Source organism: Cryptococcus neoformans, chromosome 7, assembly GCF_000149385.1.
Source record: "Cryptococcus neoformans var. neoformans B-3501A chromosome 7, whole genome shotgun sequence".
NCBI lineage: Eukaryota > Fungi > Basidiomycota > Tremellomycetes > Tremellales > Cryptococcaceae > Cryptococcus > Cryptococcus deneoformans.
The window spans coordinates 425051-438919 of NC_009183.1; the positions used below are offsets into that span (position 1 = coordinate 425051).

At 47.0% G+C, this 13869-nt stretch overlaps 6 protein-coding genes across 6 annotated transcripts in view; 3 read left to right on the top strand and 3 right to left on the bottom strand.

The window, feature by feature from the left end:
* The window catches only part of CNBG1480 (hypothetical protein), a gene marked incomplete at both ends in the record, with an annotated part of 1804 nt that extends 1035 nt beyond the window's left edge, over nucleotides 1-769 (bottom strand). Inside the window, 2 exons of the mRNA XM_769410.1 lie at nucleotides 1-519; nucleotides 568-769. The exon at nucleotides 1-519 is cut by the window's left edge and continues 42 nt beyond it. Of these exons, the coding sequence (XP_774503.1) occupies nucleotides 1-519; nucleotides 568-769 (721 nt within the window). The remainder of the gene's footprint in view (nucleotides 520-567) is intronic.
* Nucleotides 770-2078: 1309 nt separating this feature from the next.
* Nucleotides 2079-3368, bottom strand: CNBG1490 (hypothetical protein; the record flags this gene model as incomplete). Its single annotated transcript, XM_769411.1, has 6 exons — nucleotides 2079-2208; nucleotides 2248-2499; nucleotides 2538-2663; nucleotides 2703-2899; nucleotides 2940-3118; nucleotides 3155-3368. The coding sequence occupies 6 exons, from the start codon at nucleotides 3366-3368 to the stop codon at nucleotides 2079-2081; spliced, it is 1098 nt and encodes a 365-aa protein (XP_774504.1).
* Nucleotides 3369-3995: 627 nt separating this feature from the next.
* On the top strand, nucleotides 3996-8334 carry CNBG1500 (hypothetical protein; the record flags this gene model as incomplete). The annotated part of the gene is made up of 15 exons (XM_769412.1): nucleotides 3996-4365; nucleotides 4422-4749; nucleotides 4787-4802; nucleotides 4839-5109; nucleotides 5146-5258; nucleotides 5302-6064; nucleotides 6106-6215; nucleotides 6256-6393; nucleotides 6449-6818; nucleotides 6861-7016; nucleotides 7089-7585; nucleotides 7639-7708; nucleotides 7763-7897; nucleotides 7954-8041; nucleotides 8097-8334. 15 exons carry the CDS (start codon nucleotides 3996-3998, stop codon nucleotides 8332-8334), a joined length of 3663 nt encoding a protein of 1220 aa, XP_774505.1.
* Nucleotides 8335-9328: 994 nt separating this feature from the next.
* On the top strand, nucleotides 9329-11081 carry CNBG1510 (hypothetical protein; the record flags this gene model as incomplete). Its single annotated transcript, XM_769413.1, has 8 exons — nucleotides 9329-9557; nucleotides 9611-9710; nucleotides 9748-9883; nucleotides 9938-10005; nucleotides 10056-10074; nucleotides 10135-10345; nucleotides 10398-10534; nucleotides 10587-11081. The coding sequence occupies 8 exons, from the start codon at nucleotides 9329-9331 to the stop codon at nucleotides 11079-11081; spliced, it is 1395 nt and encodes a 464-aa protein (XP_774506.1).
* A 477-nt stretch (nucleotides 11082-11558) lies between these two features.
* On the top strand, nucleotides 11559-12612 carry CNBG1520 (hypothetical protein; the record flags this gene model as incomplete). Its single annotated transcript, XM_769414.1, has 6 exons — nucleotides 11559-11597; nucleotides 11669-11878; nucleotides 11930-12059; nucleotides 12097-12120; nucleotides 12365-12537; nucleotides 12586-12612. 6 exons carry the CDS (start codon nucleotides 11559-11561, stop codon nucleotides 12610-12612), a joined length of 603 nt encoding a protein of 200 aa, XP_774507.1.
* Nucleotides 12613-12903: 291 nt separating this feature from the next.
* Nucleotides 12904-13704, bottom strand: CNBG1530 (hypothetical protein; the record flags this gene model as incomplete). The annotated part of the gene is made up of 5 exons (XM_769415.1): nucleotides 12904-13058; nucleotides 13125-13207; nucleotides 13248-13416; nucleotides 13465-13532; nucleotides 13586-13704. The coding sequence occupies 5 exons, from the start codon at nucleotides 13702-13704 to the stop codon at nucleotides 12904-12906; spliced, it is 594 nt and encodes a 197-aa protein (XP_774508.1).
* Nucleotides 13705-13869: the final 165 nt, after the last annotated feature.

A 13869-nucleotide genomic window follows, 5' to 3' on the forward strand; every position in this document is an offset into this window, starting at 1 on the left:
ATCCTCCACGACCCTCGGTGCCGAAAGGCTCTTTGAAGGTGATCTGAACGTTGCTGACAAAATTTTTGTTGAAAGAAGCATCGAGGAAGACATTGCCAAAGCGGAGAACAAGTAGGTTCTTGACCATCTCTTTGCCGAGGTAGTGATCGATACGGTAGGTTTCGTTTTCCGCCCACTGGGACTTGAGTTCACTCATCATCTGGCGGCATGACTCGAGATCCTTGCCGAATGGCTTTTCAATGATGATACGATTGGTACCTTGAGAAGAGTAACAGTTCTTCTTGAGGCCCTTGGCAACGGTAGTAAAAACTGAAGGGGGAAGAGCCATGTAGAAAATGCGGTTACGGGTTTTCCTATCGCGTTCAAGCTCCTCCACATGCTTGAGAAGCTCTTTATAACCAGCATCCTCGTCGTAAGGGCCCGATACGTAAGAAGAAAGTTCTTGGAATTGCTTGATCTTTTCCTGATCGCCCTTGATGTATTGAATTTCGCGCCTGTGGAACTCATCCTTATCCATCTCTGTGATGAATTAGTAAGACAGTCCCCGATGCACGTCATCGTACTCACTGGTTCTCGCATATCCAACAATATGAACATCCTTAGGCAAAAGGCCCTGAGTGAAAAGGGCAAAAAGGGCAGGGAAGGTCTTCTTTTTGGCAAGATCACCACTAGCACCGAGCACGATAACGACAGTCTCGTCTGTAAGAGCTTCGCCGGATGCCTCCATGGAAGGAATGGTGCCTGATTTGTTGTTAGAAGGCGCCGCCATTCTCGAATATTAGAGTTAGCATAGCAGTTACGGCGAGATCACGGTTTTGCAACTTACTTGGATTTGATGATGTTAATGTGGATGGGAAATATGAAGGATAAAAACGAGCTCCGGATAAAATGTTGTTCAGGAAGCCAAGATGTGGGATGTGGATTCGACTATCGGCCGGACCGGAATATTGTGGGAGGCAGGTGGGCGAGGCGGTCACTCACGGCAAACAGCCATCGACGAATGACATATGCTTCCGCGTCGCCGATGACTCATCATTCTTCTTCGTGCTCCCGCAGCAGCACTTATTTATTACTGTCTGTAATTTGCAGGGCAGTGAGGAAAGTTCGTTGTCTGTTGGGGGTTCACCCATTAAAAATTGTTCATGTTCCCTCGTTCAAGCAGCCTCTTCCTCCTGATCTTGACTGCTTGTCCTGACAGCATTTTCACCACGTCTTCCGTATAAATTTCATCTTCTCCGATTGCGGCATGCCGTATCATCCGCGACGACCCGACTCGATGATAAATAACGACCGAACTGCTATTATTCCGAATTAAATAAATGTTCTCATTCACCTCGGCAGCATCAGCAGCAGGAGGATGGTGGAGGCAGCGCGGCGGTTTTTATCATGACGTGTTTCTCTCAATTATTGCGTGCATTATCATTTTATTAGGGATTTTTCAGACTGAAAATGTATGTAAATAATAAAGATGCTCATCGTCGATTGCTCATTTCTTGGTTGATTATGCCCCGTAATAAAGAGCTTCTTGTGAGGGGTGCAGTGGTAACGCCGCATATAGTTCACCTACCATAGGTGCCTCCCCTGTATGATAGATGATTGATGAAAAGGTACGACGTATGTGCTCCGTATTACAGTATGTACGCGATATATTTCCATTTCTTACTACAGGGAAGTGCGGCGCTCTCTTGTATCATCGCCCCATGGTCATCACAGCGCCAGCGACTTCAAAAAGGAACTCCCCCTGAGTCACAGCTTGTAAGCTGGACTACCTATTACTCATTCCAAATCCCCTCAAGGTCGTCCACCATGGTCATCCTCCAGGAAGGGAAGGTGAATGAAAGGTGATTTTTCTGCCGCCCAGGCATGTGTTGTATAGGTTATGATCTTTCGCAAACATTGTCAACGATACTCGTAGTCTTCTAATTTTAAACGTCATTCGTCTCAGGGAGATAGGACAAATGTATCTGGCTAGAAGTCTGATTTTCTGTTGGCAATTTATCTCTGGTGTAGTTAACCAACATATGCCAACTCGAGAAGTTGATTTACATATTCTATAAAGTAATCATCGAGGCCATGCCTTACGCCATAGACTTGTTGACGTTGCTATACCCAATGCCAATACAGCTAACCAATACCTCCCCAGAAGACTCCTCTGAAATTTTGTATTTAGTCCCAAAGAAAGTGAACATGTCACGGAAAAACTGAACACTAATGGGGTCAGCTCAATAGTTTCTAAAGTTCACATACGTATACGGTGTCAAACTACCGAACAGGCACTTGCTGACATCTTCTTTCCCGAGGGCCATGAGCAGCGCCACGAGCCACTGGTGTTTGCTATCGATGCAACCCCCACGGCTAAGTTCTTCTAAAAGAAGACGGCTGGCAAATAAAGCAACATCTTCAGGAGTTGTAACTTCTCCTGCAACTGAGAGAGATTCTGCAGCATGTACAGCAGAAGTTGTACTTTGCGTAACCAGGGTTAAGCCATAGCCAGGAGATCTGTTGATAAGCTCATGTACATGAAATGGAGAACTCACTTTCCGGAGTCATCTCCTTTATAAACATCTGTGTAGAGATACACGTCGGGAACATATCTGTTCAACACTGATCGTGCAGATTCCACCATGCGATTTGCAAATTGTGGAGAAACACGAGTGGAGTAACTGCATCGTTAGAAAAAGGTACAAGGAAGGCAGACTTACGAGACTCCTCGAATCTTTTTGATTTTGCCTTTATCAACGAAATGTAAAGTATTCAGCTGCCGGACGACAGGGCATTTGAAAAAAATCTGGCCACCGCCAAGGGGAGCGGATCCTCTCTTTTTAATCTGTAGTTCGAGTCCGTCTGAAATTCCAAAAAGATGTAAATGTGGAAGTGTGACAGTCCGAATCATATCAACCTTATCTATATCAGCACTTCTATAAGCCCTTAGAACTTACAGTCATGTCACGTCCCTCTTCACCAGTGACGCCATACAGTGTGATGTTGAACGGCTTCTTACAAAAAGGAGCAAGGGGGAGCAGTACTTCAAGGTAATATCCTATTGACCGACCAATGTGGCAGCTGTGATTGAAACTACCCCCAGGTAGTAATCCAGGATGAAGAATGAAAGAAGTACCTAAGGGTCAGCGAAAGACTAATAATGTGGCCTTACCTGTGACAGATATCTCAATCGTGCTTCCATTAGTGACCTTCTCTACCAGTCTTAGAAGGTTGACTTCATAGTCTCTGAGACCGACGTGGACATCATCTGAGCGTATACCATCAATCCGCATAGATTTGCCGGAAAGGATGGAAAGAAGAATGCGCTGCCGAAGGTGCCTGTGGCCGGTGAACCGCAAGATATCCTTCGAAGGGCCGGGCTGCATTATGGGAAAGGCGGAGTTGATGAAATGTGCTGAGAGGAGGAATCTAGGGAAGCCGGTTGGTCAAATAAATCGGCAGCTGAGCTTTTAACGATAATTGAGCGAGGAATTTGTGTGAGGACAACAACAAGGACAACGACGGAGGAGTGCAAGACGAAGTGTAACAGAGCTTCATGTTGAAAATAATATTTACCGATGATTACGTAATCATATCCTTATCAATGATCTTCAACGTTATTTATTTATAGATGGATTAATATGCGAGGGGGGACGGCGCCCGAGCCCAGCCCGGGGGGACGTCAGCCAGGCACGACGACGCTTTCACAAGCTTAGGCTTATCGAGGCGATCGAGGATTTGCCTATAAATGTACAGCCATTACACATGCTTATTCAAGCCCATATAACGAAACATCCCACAGAACCCATTATTTGCCGCCTACCCTGCTATCCTCACTCCAACCTTCACTATCCTCCGTCTAATCTTCCAAATTAGACAATCCGTCCCTGTGTTCGGACTCGAGCACATACAGTCTCCTAAGGCGCTTCGATAATTTCATCTTGTCTAACCCATCTATCGTCGCCGCTATCGGAGTCAGCTCAGAGCTCGACACTTTTCCCTCATTTTTACGGATGCGGTGGTTCTCTCCATCAGAAGCGGTCCAGCGATCAGGCACGCCATGTGCTGCTCAACTGTTCGACCTCTTCAAATACATGGCGGGAGACAACTCAGATGGGGATTTTGGTCAGGGGGAAGCTGCTGAAGGTGAGGAGAACGAGGTCCTCCCCAACTTTCTCCCTCAAGGCGACAGACCTTCACCAGCGACTTGGGATGATCGTCCCTATGCTCTAGCCGATGATCCCCATCTGCATATAGCTTCTCAGGAGACTAGGCCCTCAACTCCTTCACGAGTGAAGCATGAAAAAGGAACTTCAACCTATCTTGAGGAAGCTGAAAAAGCCACTGAAAGAGAGCGGAATTCACTGAGCGCCCGACTGACAGGTTAGTACACTTAAATGCCACTATATACTGGAGGTGGCTCACCATCGAGCATTCAGCGATGTCATTGAGCAATCTGTCGAACGCGATGTTGTTGCGTAGCGGTAAGAAAGTCAAGAGAAGGCCTTTGCCCCTCAAGGATCAGGATCCTTCACCCGAAATAGGGGCCAAATCATCCATCCTTTTAACTCCCTCCGCATCCTTGGATGATTATAAGATAGGGGTGCTTGGGGATCTGTCTGAAAATGATATGCCCTTGGATGGTGACGACATCACTGACGAAGAGAAGATTGCGGCCATTATAAGCGAGTTTGGAGATATTACCAGTTTGTATGAGGACCAGGAACCTGAGAGAATTCTTGCTGAAAGCAAGGGTAGCGTGTTTAAGTGAGTCGTTGCCAGTTTTTCGAGAGCTGACGTCCAGGAGCGTCATGATGATAGTAGGTACCTAAAAACTGGCCTGGCTAACGGCACAGGGCAATTTGCATCTAACAACCCATCGTCTCCTCTTTCATGCCTCTATTCCTCCTGATTATGGAACCGGTGTCCTTTCCTCCACAGGGTCCGCAACAGACGACGCTACCGTCCGTCAACCGGACGTGCTCCAGACTGGCCCAGTCACAGTTCATTACCCAGGGGCTATCAGACCCTCAAGGCGGGTGTGGATGGAATTAAGCTCGGAGATGGTCACCACCTATCCTGGTGCGGATGAAGCCAGTCGCGTGCGACCCCTCAGATGTGTTTTATGTAAGTCGACAAATCTGACTTCGCTGACATCTGTAGTGTCTTCTGTACGACAACTGGAGCCAATAGATCCTGAACATCCTCGTGATTTTTATGTGGAGTACGAGACTGCTACTGGATGGAAGCGAAGCCACATCTCTGTCGACACTGAGGTAAGAGTTTTTTTCCATGGAATAAAACTGATCAGCGTATTAGCAATCAGCCGGGCAATGGAGACGGGCCTTCCATGCTGCACTATTCCGCCAAATGCGACATAAATGGCGCCAATCAAGTGGCTTTATCCCTCCCGACGATAACTGGTCAATGATGCGTGTCTGCATTCCATTGAGCAGAGTTACTCTTAAAGGCATTAGCAGCTATCATTCCTTTGCCACTCTAATGGGACTGGATGTGGACCTCGACGTCGTGTTGCATCCGGCTTTTTCATTTTTGTCAAGCATTGAAAACCGCATACCTGATGCTCCTCATAAACTCAAGCTTATACATCCGTCCTCTATATCATCAGTTAAGCCACCAGCTCTTCCATGCTCCAAAACAACGTCTCGAAAATCTTCACTTTGGAGGGGAGACGCTGATGCTGCCAGATCACCTGATCTTTGGAACGGCTCTCAAGCTAATCCGGACAATCCAAAAGAGCAAAAACTGCTTGAATTTAATATTGCCGTCCTCAACGAACAGGTATGGTTTGCTGAAGCGCTGCAATCTGCGGTGAATGCTTCTAAATTGCGGAAATACGCAGCAACAGCGAAGGAGCCTAAAATTGTCCTCGAAGTGGACGGACATGATTGCCTTGCTGCAGATGACGAGTTGGACTCAAAAAGCTTGGGGACGACAGGGTCCACTGAGTTGGACGAGGATGAAGATAGCGGCGATGACGTGCTGCAACAAACACGCAAGCGAGAGAAGGCTTTCATGGCTGCAAAAGTATTCGGTTTGAAGGAAGAAGATGGGATATGGAGTGAGTACTAAACAATGACATCCGTGACGCTAATTCAATAGTGAAACGCTGTTATATTGTAACGTCATTTCTGCCGGCCCGTGGCCATATTATTATAACGCCTCAGTATATTTGTTTCTGGCGCAGAGTAGCTGTTGGAACCGATATTAGAGTAAGCATGATTGTGCGCAATAGTCTGCTGACCCACTCAGTATCGCTTCCCGGTTGAAGACGTGGAAAATGTATTTGTTGTTCCAGGAATACGGGTCCGCTTCCATGGGCTTGCTCTGCAGATAAAAGGGCATGAAGATCTTCGCTTCGAATTCTGGAAACACTCGTCAAGGGATGAAGTGAGTGACTTTTGGGGCAACAGGCGGGCGACAGGCGAACTGACGACTGTGAAAGGTTATGGCACATATCAAATCATTGGCTGGAACAAGTTCAGGCGTTACAGCTCTCAGTTCAAAATCACCATCAGCCCGAACGTCAAACAGTGGAAAGCAGGTTATGGCAGTTTCCTCCAAGCAAACTTTTGCAGTACACCCCGCCGATATCCTTGCCCCCTCAAAAAGCTCTCTATTTCAACCACTGTCTGTGACAGATGATAGCCTACCGTACTTACCGTTTGTTGCCAATAGTCCAAATTTTACCGCACGCCTAGAGCCACGCACTTTTGTGTGTCTTACCATTGGTTCGAGGGGTGATGTCCAGCCCTATATCGCATTGGGGCTGCAGCTGAAAAAAGATGGGCATAAAGTGGTGATAGTAACACATCGTGAGTTATTTATGGTCTGAAGTCCGCTCATAAAATTTTAAGTGGAATTTAAGGAATGGGTTGAGGGTTACGGAATTGAACACCGCGAAGCAGGAGGTGACCCGACTGCTCTGATGAAGCTCAGTCAAGAACATAAAATGTTCTCCCCTGGGTTCTTCAAAGAGTCATTGGGGTCGTTCCGTCAGTGGCTGGATAACTGTAAGCTGATGATCGTTCAACACAATTGCGGTCGATTGATAGCCTTTTATTGATTAACCTGTGCATTCACAGTATTGCTGGATTCATGGCAAGCATGTAAAGATGCGGATGTCCTCATTGAAAGCCCATCCGCCATGGCAGGAATACATATTGCGGAAGCCCTGAAAATACCATATTTCAGAGCTTTCACCATGCCTTGGACTAGGACCTCTGCGTATCCTCAAGCATTCTTAGTTCCAACATTTGAAATGGGACCTAGCTTCAATTATGCGACCTATGTACTGTTCGATAATATTATGTGGAAGGCAACCGCTCCCCAAATCAATCGCTGGCGTAAAAAGCACCTCAACCTGAAACCGACAGATTTGTCGACCCTCTCCATTACGAATGTCCCCTTTTTGTATAACTTCAGCCCCTCTGTTGTCCCAAAGCCGCTTGACTGGCATGACGATGTCATTGTTACTGGATACTGGAATCTGGAAGATAGTGACAGAGACTGGGTACCTCCAGCCGCATTGGAAGAGTTTATTGTTAGAGCAAATGAAAAAGGACGGCCTTTGGTTTACATTGTAAGTTTAGACATCTGGTAATAGTTAAGTTGGCGATAACAACAACAAACTAGGGTTTTGGATCTATTGTTGTCCCACAACCTGATGAGATGACTCGAAGTATAATCAAAGCGGTCGAAAAAGGTAATTGAAGGCGTTTGAGTAGAGTTCTAGTATGACTGATCTCCATTTCTGCAGCCAATGTTTGCGCAATCATTGCCAAAGGATGGTCTTCACGAGGTGGTGACCCAGCCAAAGAAGGGCAGAATATCACCTTCCCTGAAAGCTGTTATGGTATCGATAAAATTCCTCATGCTTGGTTGTTCCCAAGAGGTGAATACAGTTTGATAAGTCAAGTGTTTACTGGCCTGCTGATATTCCACCTGTAGTTCGAGCAGCATTACATCATGGTGGTGCTGGAACTGTTGGTGCCAGCTTAAGAGCTGGTATCCCTACCTTAATCAAACCCTGGTTCGGGTAAGCGATTTAAGGAAGCGGATTGACTATCGCGAACGAACTGACACTTTTAAAGAGATCAGTTCTTTTGGTCGATACGTGTTTCAAAACTTGGTGTTGGGTTGAAAGTTCCATCTTTGCGGTCTGATGATGTGGCTTCCGCCCTTATCAAGGCTACATCCGATAGGCTCATGATTGAGAAAGCGGCTCGGATCGGTGAACGCATACGGTCAGAAAATGGCGTGGCTACGGCAGTCAGTGCTATCAGCTACAACATCTCCAGGGCAGCAAATAATCGTAGAACAGCGCGATAAATTATATCTGTGGATAGAAATTAGCAGGCTGACTCTGTCTCGGTCCCAAATGTATCATTAGTGTATCCCCTTTTTATCGCTTCCATCCTGAAACGCTTGTCAGATAAATTGACAGGGTACTGGAAGTGTGGGTTATATACAATTGGGGTCGTGATAGCGCAGACTATAGATGAGTACTCTTGCTGGAAAAATAGGAAGACTAGCCAGTAAACGACATAACAAAAAACACGACGATGTACGTTAAAATAATAATGCATGCATATATATCACCACTCAGGATGATGCAACAACCAGCGGGCCGACGTCGCAACTATACATAGCAAAAGTAAAATGGAACTTATTTATGATAGATACTCGTACAGTGACTACTGCGGAGGAACCGGTGGATCCAAACAATAGTAGCCGGCAGATGGAAAGGCAAACTATTAAGGGGCAGTATTGGTGAAGGTTTTTTCAGATAAGACGAGAAGGAGAAGCGAAGGTAGCGAGAAACAAGACCGGGGTGCAAAAAGATAGAGGTGTAGTACGTACAGCACGAAGCCTCTGAATGAGCGAATGTATGTGTGTGGTAGTATGTAAACGGATTTTGGCGGCGAGGAGCCGGCAACAACGCAGCGCGCATCGATTGTTCCAGCCCATTAAACGCCTTCCGCGGCTTCCCAGCGTGGTTTCCATCGTCCACGACACCACATCTCTCCAGCGACGAGCAACCAGCCACCAAGAGAACCAGCACGAGCAGTCAGCCCGCCGCCCCACCCACACACTTGCAACTACCAGCACTAATTCGTTTTCCCTCATATAATCTTCCATTCTACAAATCATCCGGCACGTCACGCCCAGTTTCTCATAGTTATCTCAGTAGAGCCTGTTCGTTCTCTATACAGCCACGAAAGTAGCAGTACATCAGCCAACTTTGTCTGCTCTCCGTTTTCTCTGCTGTTCATCATCACACCCCTTACTCTTCTGTCTCAACGGGGTTGGGGAGCACACCTCGATGGTGTCAACAAGACCTTCCCCTGCACCGGCCCGTGGCCGAGTTGCTTATCCGTCTGCTGCGTCCTACGTCCCAGGAGACGCAAACAATTCTCCCGCTTATCCTAGTGCTTCTTCTCCTGTCAAGGAAGTCAGCTCCCGTGAATCAGACAAAGAACGTGCCCAGGGATTGAAGACTTGGTGGAAGGGCTTCAGAGAAAGGGAGGCGGCTGATGATAAGCAATGGGATGGTTAGTCAATCACTTATTATCGTGCCGGGATTATTGAGCTAAGTTGTAAGTAGACGGGCGAGTCGTGTTCGGGGTTCCTCTGGAAATATCTACAAAGTATGCTTCGGTGCAGCTATCGACCAGCGGACCTGATGATTCCCTTTACGTCTGGGGGTGAGTTAAAATGATATTGATTGGCGCTGATGATTAGTGTCATCCCAGTTGTTGTGGCCAAGTGTGGATTGTATCTGAAGGAAAACGCGACCATGGTAGAAGGGACTTTCCGTGTATCTGGCTCGGCAAAGCGAATGCGAGATCTTCAGTTGCTATTCGATACGGGGCCTAAGGTGTGTATTGGATGGTAATATCCTCAGGCTTCGGGGGTCACTGACAACTTGCAGTATGGTAAAGATATTGACTGGAAAAGGCTACCATACACCACGCATGACGTGGGGACCATTTTCAGGAGGTATGTCTTTGGTGATATGTATCAGACACGCAAGCTTACATGTCAGTTAGGTTTCTCACTCAAATGCCGGTCAGTTATCTTTCTGTTTTCCAAGACATATTATGGACCATTGCTAACATGTCTCATTAGGAACCCATTGTGCCCTTCCGCTACTATGGAGCATTCCGATTGGTCATGGAGAAATTTACGTCCGGAGAGACATCCGTCGATCAAGCTATTGACGAGTACAAACATCTCATTCAGTCGCTACCCAACGTCAACAGGTATCTCCTGCTCTACGTATTGGATCTCTTGAGTGTTTTCGCCAGGCGCTCAGATATTAACCTCATGACTGCAGCAAGTGGGTTACTCTTGCTTCTTTTGTAATTTGCAACACTAATTTCGTTACGCAGACTTGGCGCTCATATTCCAACCGGGCATCATTTCGCATGAGATACACGCCATGCAGCCTCGCGAGCATGTGTTATCTCAGCAAGTTTTAGAATTCTTGATTGAACATCAAAAGCATTTTGTTGATGGAGTGAAAACCGTATGCTCTCTTTATAACATATCGTTCAAGGCTGACATTCAACCTCTATCAGACTTCTCATAAAGGTAAGGAAAAGACCAAGGCTAAGCGGTCTGGCAGCAAATCATCTTCAAAGCAGATGGTGCCTGCGCCTTTGGTCAGAGCAGACTCGGATTTGATGGTCCCCTCGGACTCTGATGACGAAGCCCCATTGGGAGGCTATTATGTGATCGAAGGGAGGATCAGATCGCCTATACCTGTCGCTAACACGACTACATCCCCTTCCATTGAGAAGGTCACATCACCGCCACCACTTCGTCCAAAGCCAACGATGGACACGTTGGAGCCTTCGGATTCTGATGAGGATGTCCCTCCAGGCGGTTATGAAGTACGATCCGGTGATTTTGAAGCTACCCGTGCCACGTTATTGGCAACGTCGCATCGTAACGTGGCATCTAGAACAGTGAGCGAAAGCTTAGCTCGTCGGAAGACAGTACCTGCTCGTGTGGGTGTCGGACTGAGCTCCAAGATTGGGAAGTCCAGGAAGGTGACCAAAGAGGCTCCATGAAGTTTTTGAGATCAGATTGCTGTATATTTGTAAATGTTGGCTACGGACGGAGTATGTAGATATATCTGATTAGTCTGTTCGGCAACTTGTTTTCTCTTTGTATGTAAAATTTGGTATCCAGATGTCGCAAAATGAGGACTGCCTAATGCACCTGCGTATGAGTACAGTCAGAGTTAGAAGAAAGCCGGAGCAAGATGCACCACACATTCAATTCATTATTCGTTGTCGGCATATGCATGCGGATGAGAGCGAGGATTTCTCTTATGTATTAATACTGTGATTTATGGGGAGACTGTGCCACCTGCCGGCTTTATGGGAAATGCCGCGGAGCTGACGCACCGTTGTTCTCGCGGGGTGTAGGATCGACTGTAGCAAGCAAGTGGCCTGTCTCCCGTCTATTTCCTGCTTTCCATTCAGTCCCCGGCGTATTTCACTATACCTTTTCAATTATTTTAACGACGCCGATTAACCAGCAGAATGGCTTCCAAGATGGACATTGACCGACCCCTCGATGAGGTTCGTTTGCCACGAGCCCCCGCCGCCTGTTGATCGCGACACGCTCTCATGTCATTCATTGATTTCAACAGATTATCGCCACCAAGGCCAAACCACGTCGTTCCAGGCAAGGCGGAGCAGGTGCCCGGCGTGGGGGTGCTGCGTCTGGCGCCACCAGTGCTCGAGCGAGATACGCTTCGACAGTTCCCAAGACTATATCGGCTCCTCAACCATTTAGCGCCGAAGTATTCAAAATTATCATCAGCAATCTGCCCAGCGATGTGACTGAGGCCGCTGTCCGAGTAAGTGCCTGCATCCCTTGTTCTGATCATTTTATTTATATTGTTTTCTAGGATCTCATGCAGTCGACTGTCGGGCCTGTCAAAAGTGTCCAGATGTCTTACACCGCTACAGGCAAGAGTACTGGTATTGCTACGGTAGTCTTTAGGAACAAGGGCGACGCGAGGAAGGCTCATGCCTCTTGTAAGTCCACCAGCACTAGAAAGTGGCTAACGAACAGATCACAATAGGATGATCGACAATCGTTAGTATTTCTTGGCTCATTGTGTCCCGTTTCCACCGCCGCCCAGTTGAATATATTCTCTTGACAAGGCCGCTCACGTCTATGATAACTGTACAACATGGGTCGTCGGCGGCGGGGGCGACTGGGGCGAACTCTTGATTATTTCACTTCGAACTGACGACTTGTCTTCCTCTCAAACTTCAATCTCGTCTGACCTATTTGTCACCGATTCAACGCCCATTGTCGCCCTTACATCTCCCCATAGAACGCCCTATGAAGGTTGAGCTTGCCATTGACCCCAATCAGGCGCAATCTTCCCTCGTTAATCGGGTTGCACCTGCTCCCGTTCAGCCTCAAAAGAGGCGCGCTCCCGCCAGCAAGCCTCGCAACACGCGCCCGGCCAAGAAGACCGCTGAACAGTTGGATGCTGAGATGGCGGTACGTGCCCGCTTCCTTATCAATGCCGCACTACTGACAATTTTACAGGAATATAAGCAATCTTCGACTGCGTAAACATAAGAATTATCCATATTGTCTTTGATATGAGGTCTCGCGAAGTCCTTTTGACGTGATGTATGATATTGGTTTGCCTCAGGTTGTTCACTTGCTATGTGAGCAACAACTATGTGAGCAACGAGGCTCTATCCAAAATGATTATTATACATTTAAGAGATACACATTCAAGAGATACCCTGGTCACATCTTGATGCAGAATATGATGGATAGCAGCAGCAATTGGTACATGATAACGATTAGACTGTACGACTGTCGTTCGCTTCGATGACAGAACTACTACTCCTTCATTCAGGCATTCTTCATGCCCGCTTCGTTCCAAGCATATTTAAGAGATAGAGGGTTAAGACCTGTGTGTTGTTGTGCCTCGTGAAGACGAAATATGAAATTGGCTAAAATAGCGATGAAAAGGGCAAAGCAGATGAATATAGGCCCCCATAACAAATCTAACATGCAGTGCAATCGTAAGCCATTTTTAAGTCGCCCACTTGAAACTGAATCGCCAAGCTTACCAAAGCTCCCCGAATCCCTTGCGGAAATCATGGTCAAGCGTTTCTGGAAGATAGCCCATCCATAGATCAAAACTCCTGCAGAACTTGTACTTGTCAGAAATTTAGAATGAATATCAGACTTACATCAACGCGTATGCAAACGCAAACCATCTCGCAGAAGAGTCTCTGCTGCCAAAAAGCAGTCCAGATGCAATTGTTGAAAGGAGCAAACCCATTGAAAGATAGGAAATGAAGGTTCGCTCATTGGCAAACCATACCTTTGCCTCTACCTTCACTGGCGTGAGGAATTTTTCTACCAAAAACGTCAGCTTCATTTAGGGAAGGGAAAGTTCTCATTTACTAGGCACTCGTATACGCATAGTAGGATCATTTATTGAGTGATAATCCGTGACAAGTGGTCTCTGGGGACTGATATTCCTCTGTGAATTAGGGAATATCCTGATGGCCAGATAGCGACTTACTCATCTGGTATTCTGTCCGCCCTTTTACTCTTAGCTCGTATGCCAACACCACGCTTTGGAAGGAGCTTCAAAGCTCCTGATGAGAATGGCTGCCAAAAAGCGTCTGATGCTTGGCTCATAATGACGGATGGCGTTGCGAACGACCGGTGGGGGGGCGGGGTTAATGGAAGCTGAATGCGACAACGCACTACTAGATAGTACAGAACACGAGTAAAAACGCTGTCGTTTGTTGACGTTCTTGCGCTAAGCTTGTTGTCAAGAGATTGAGGCTAGATTTCACTTTG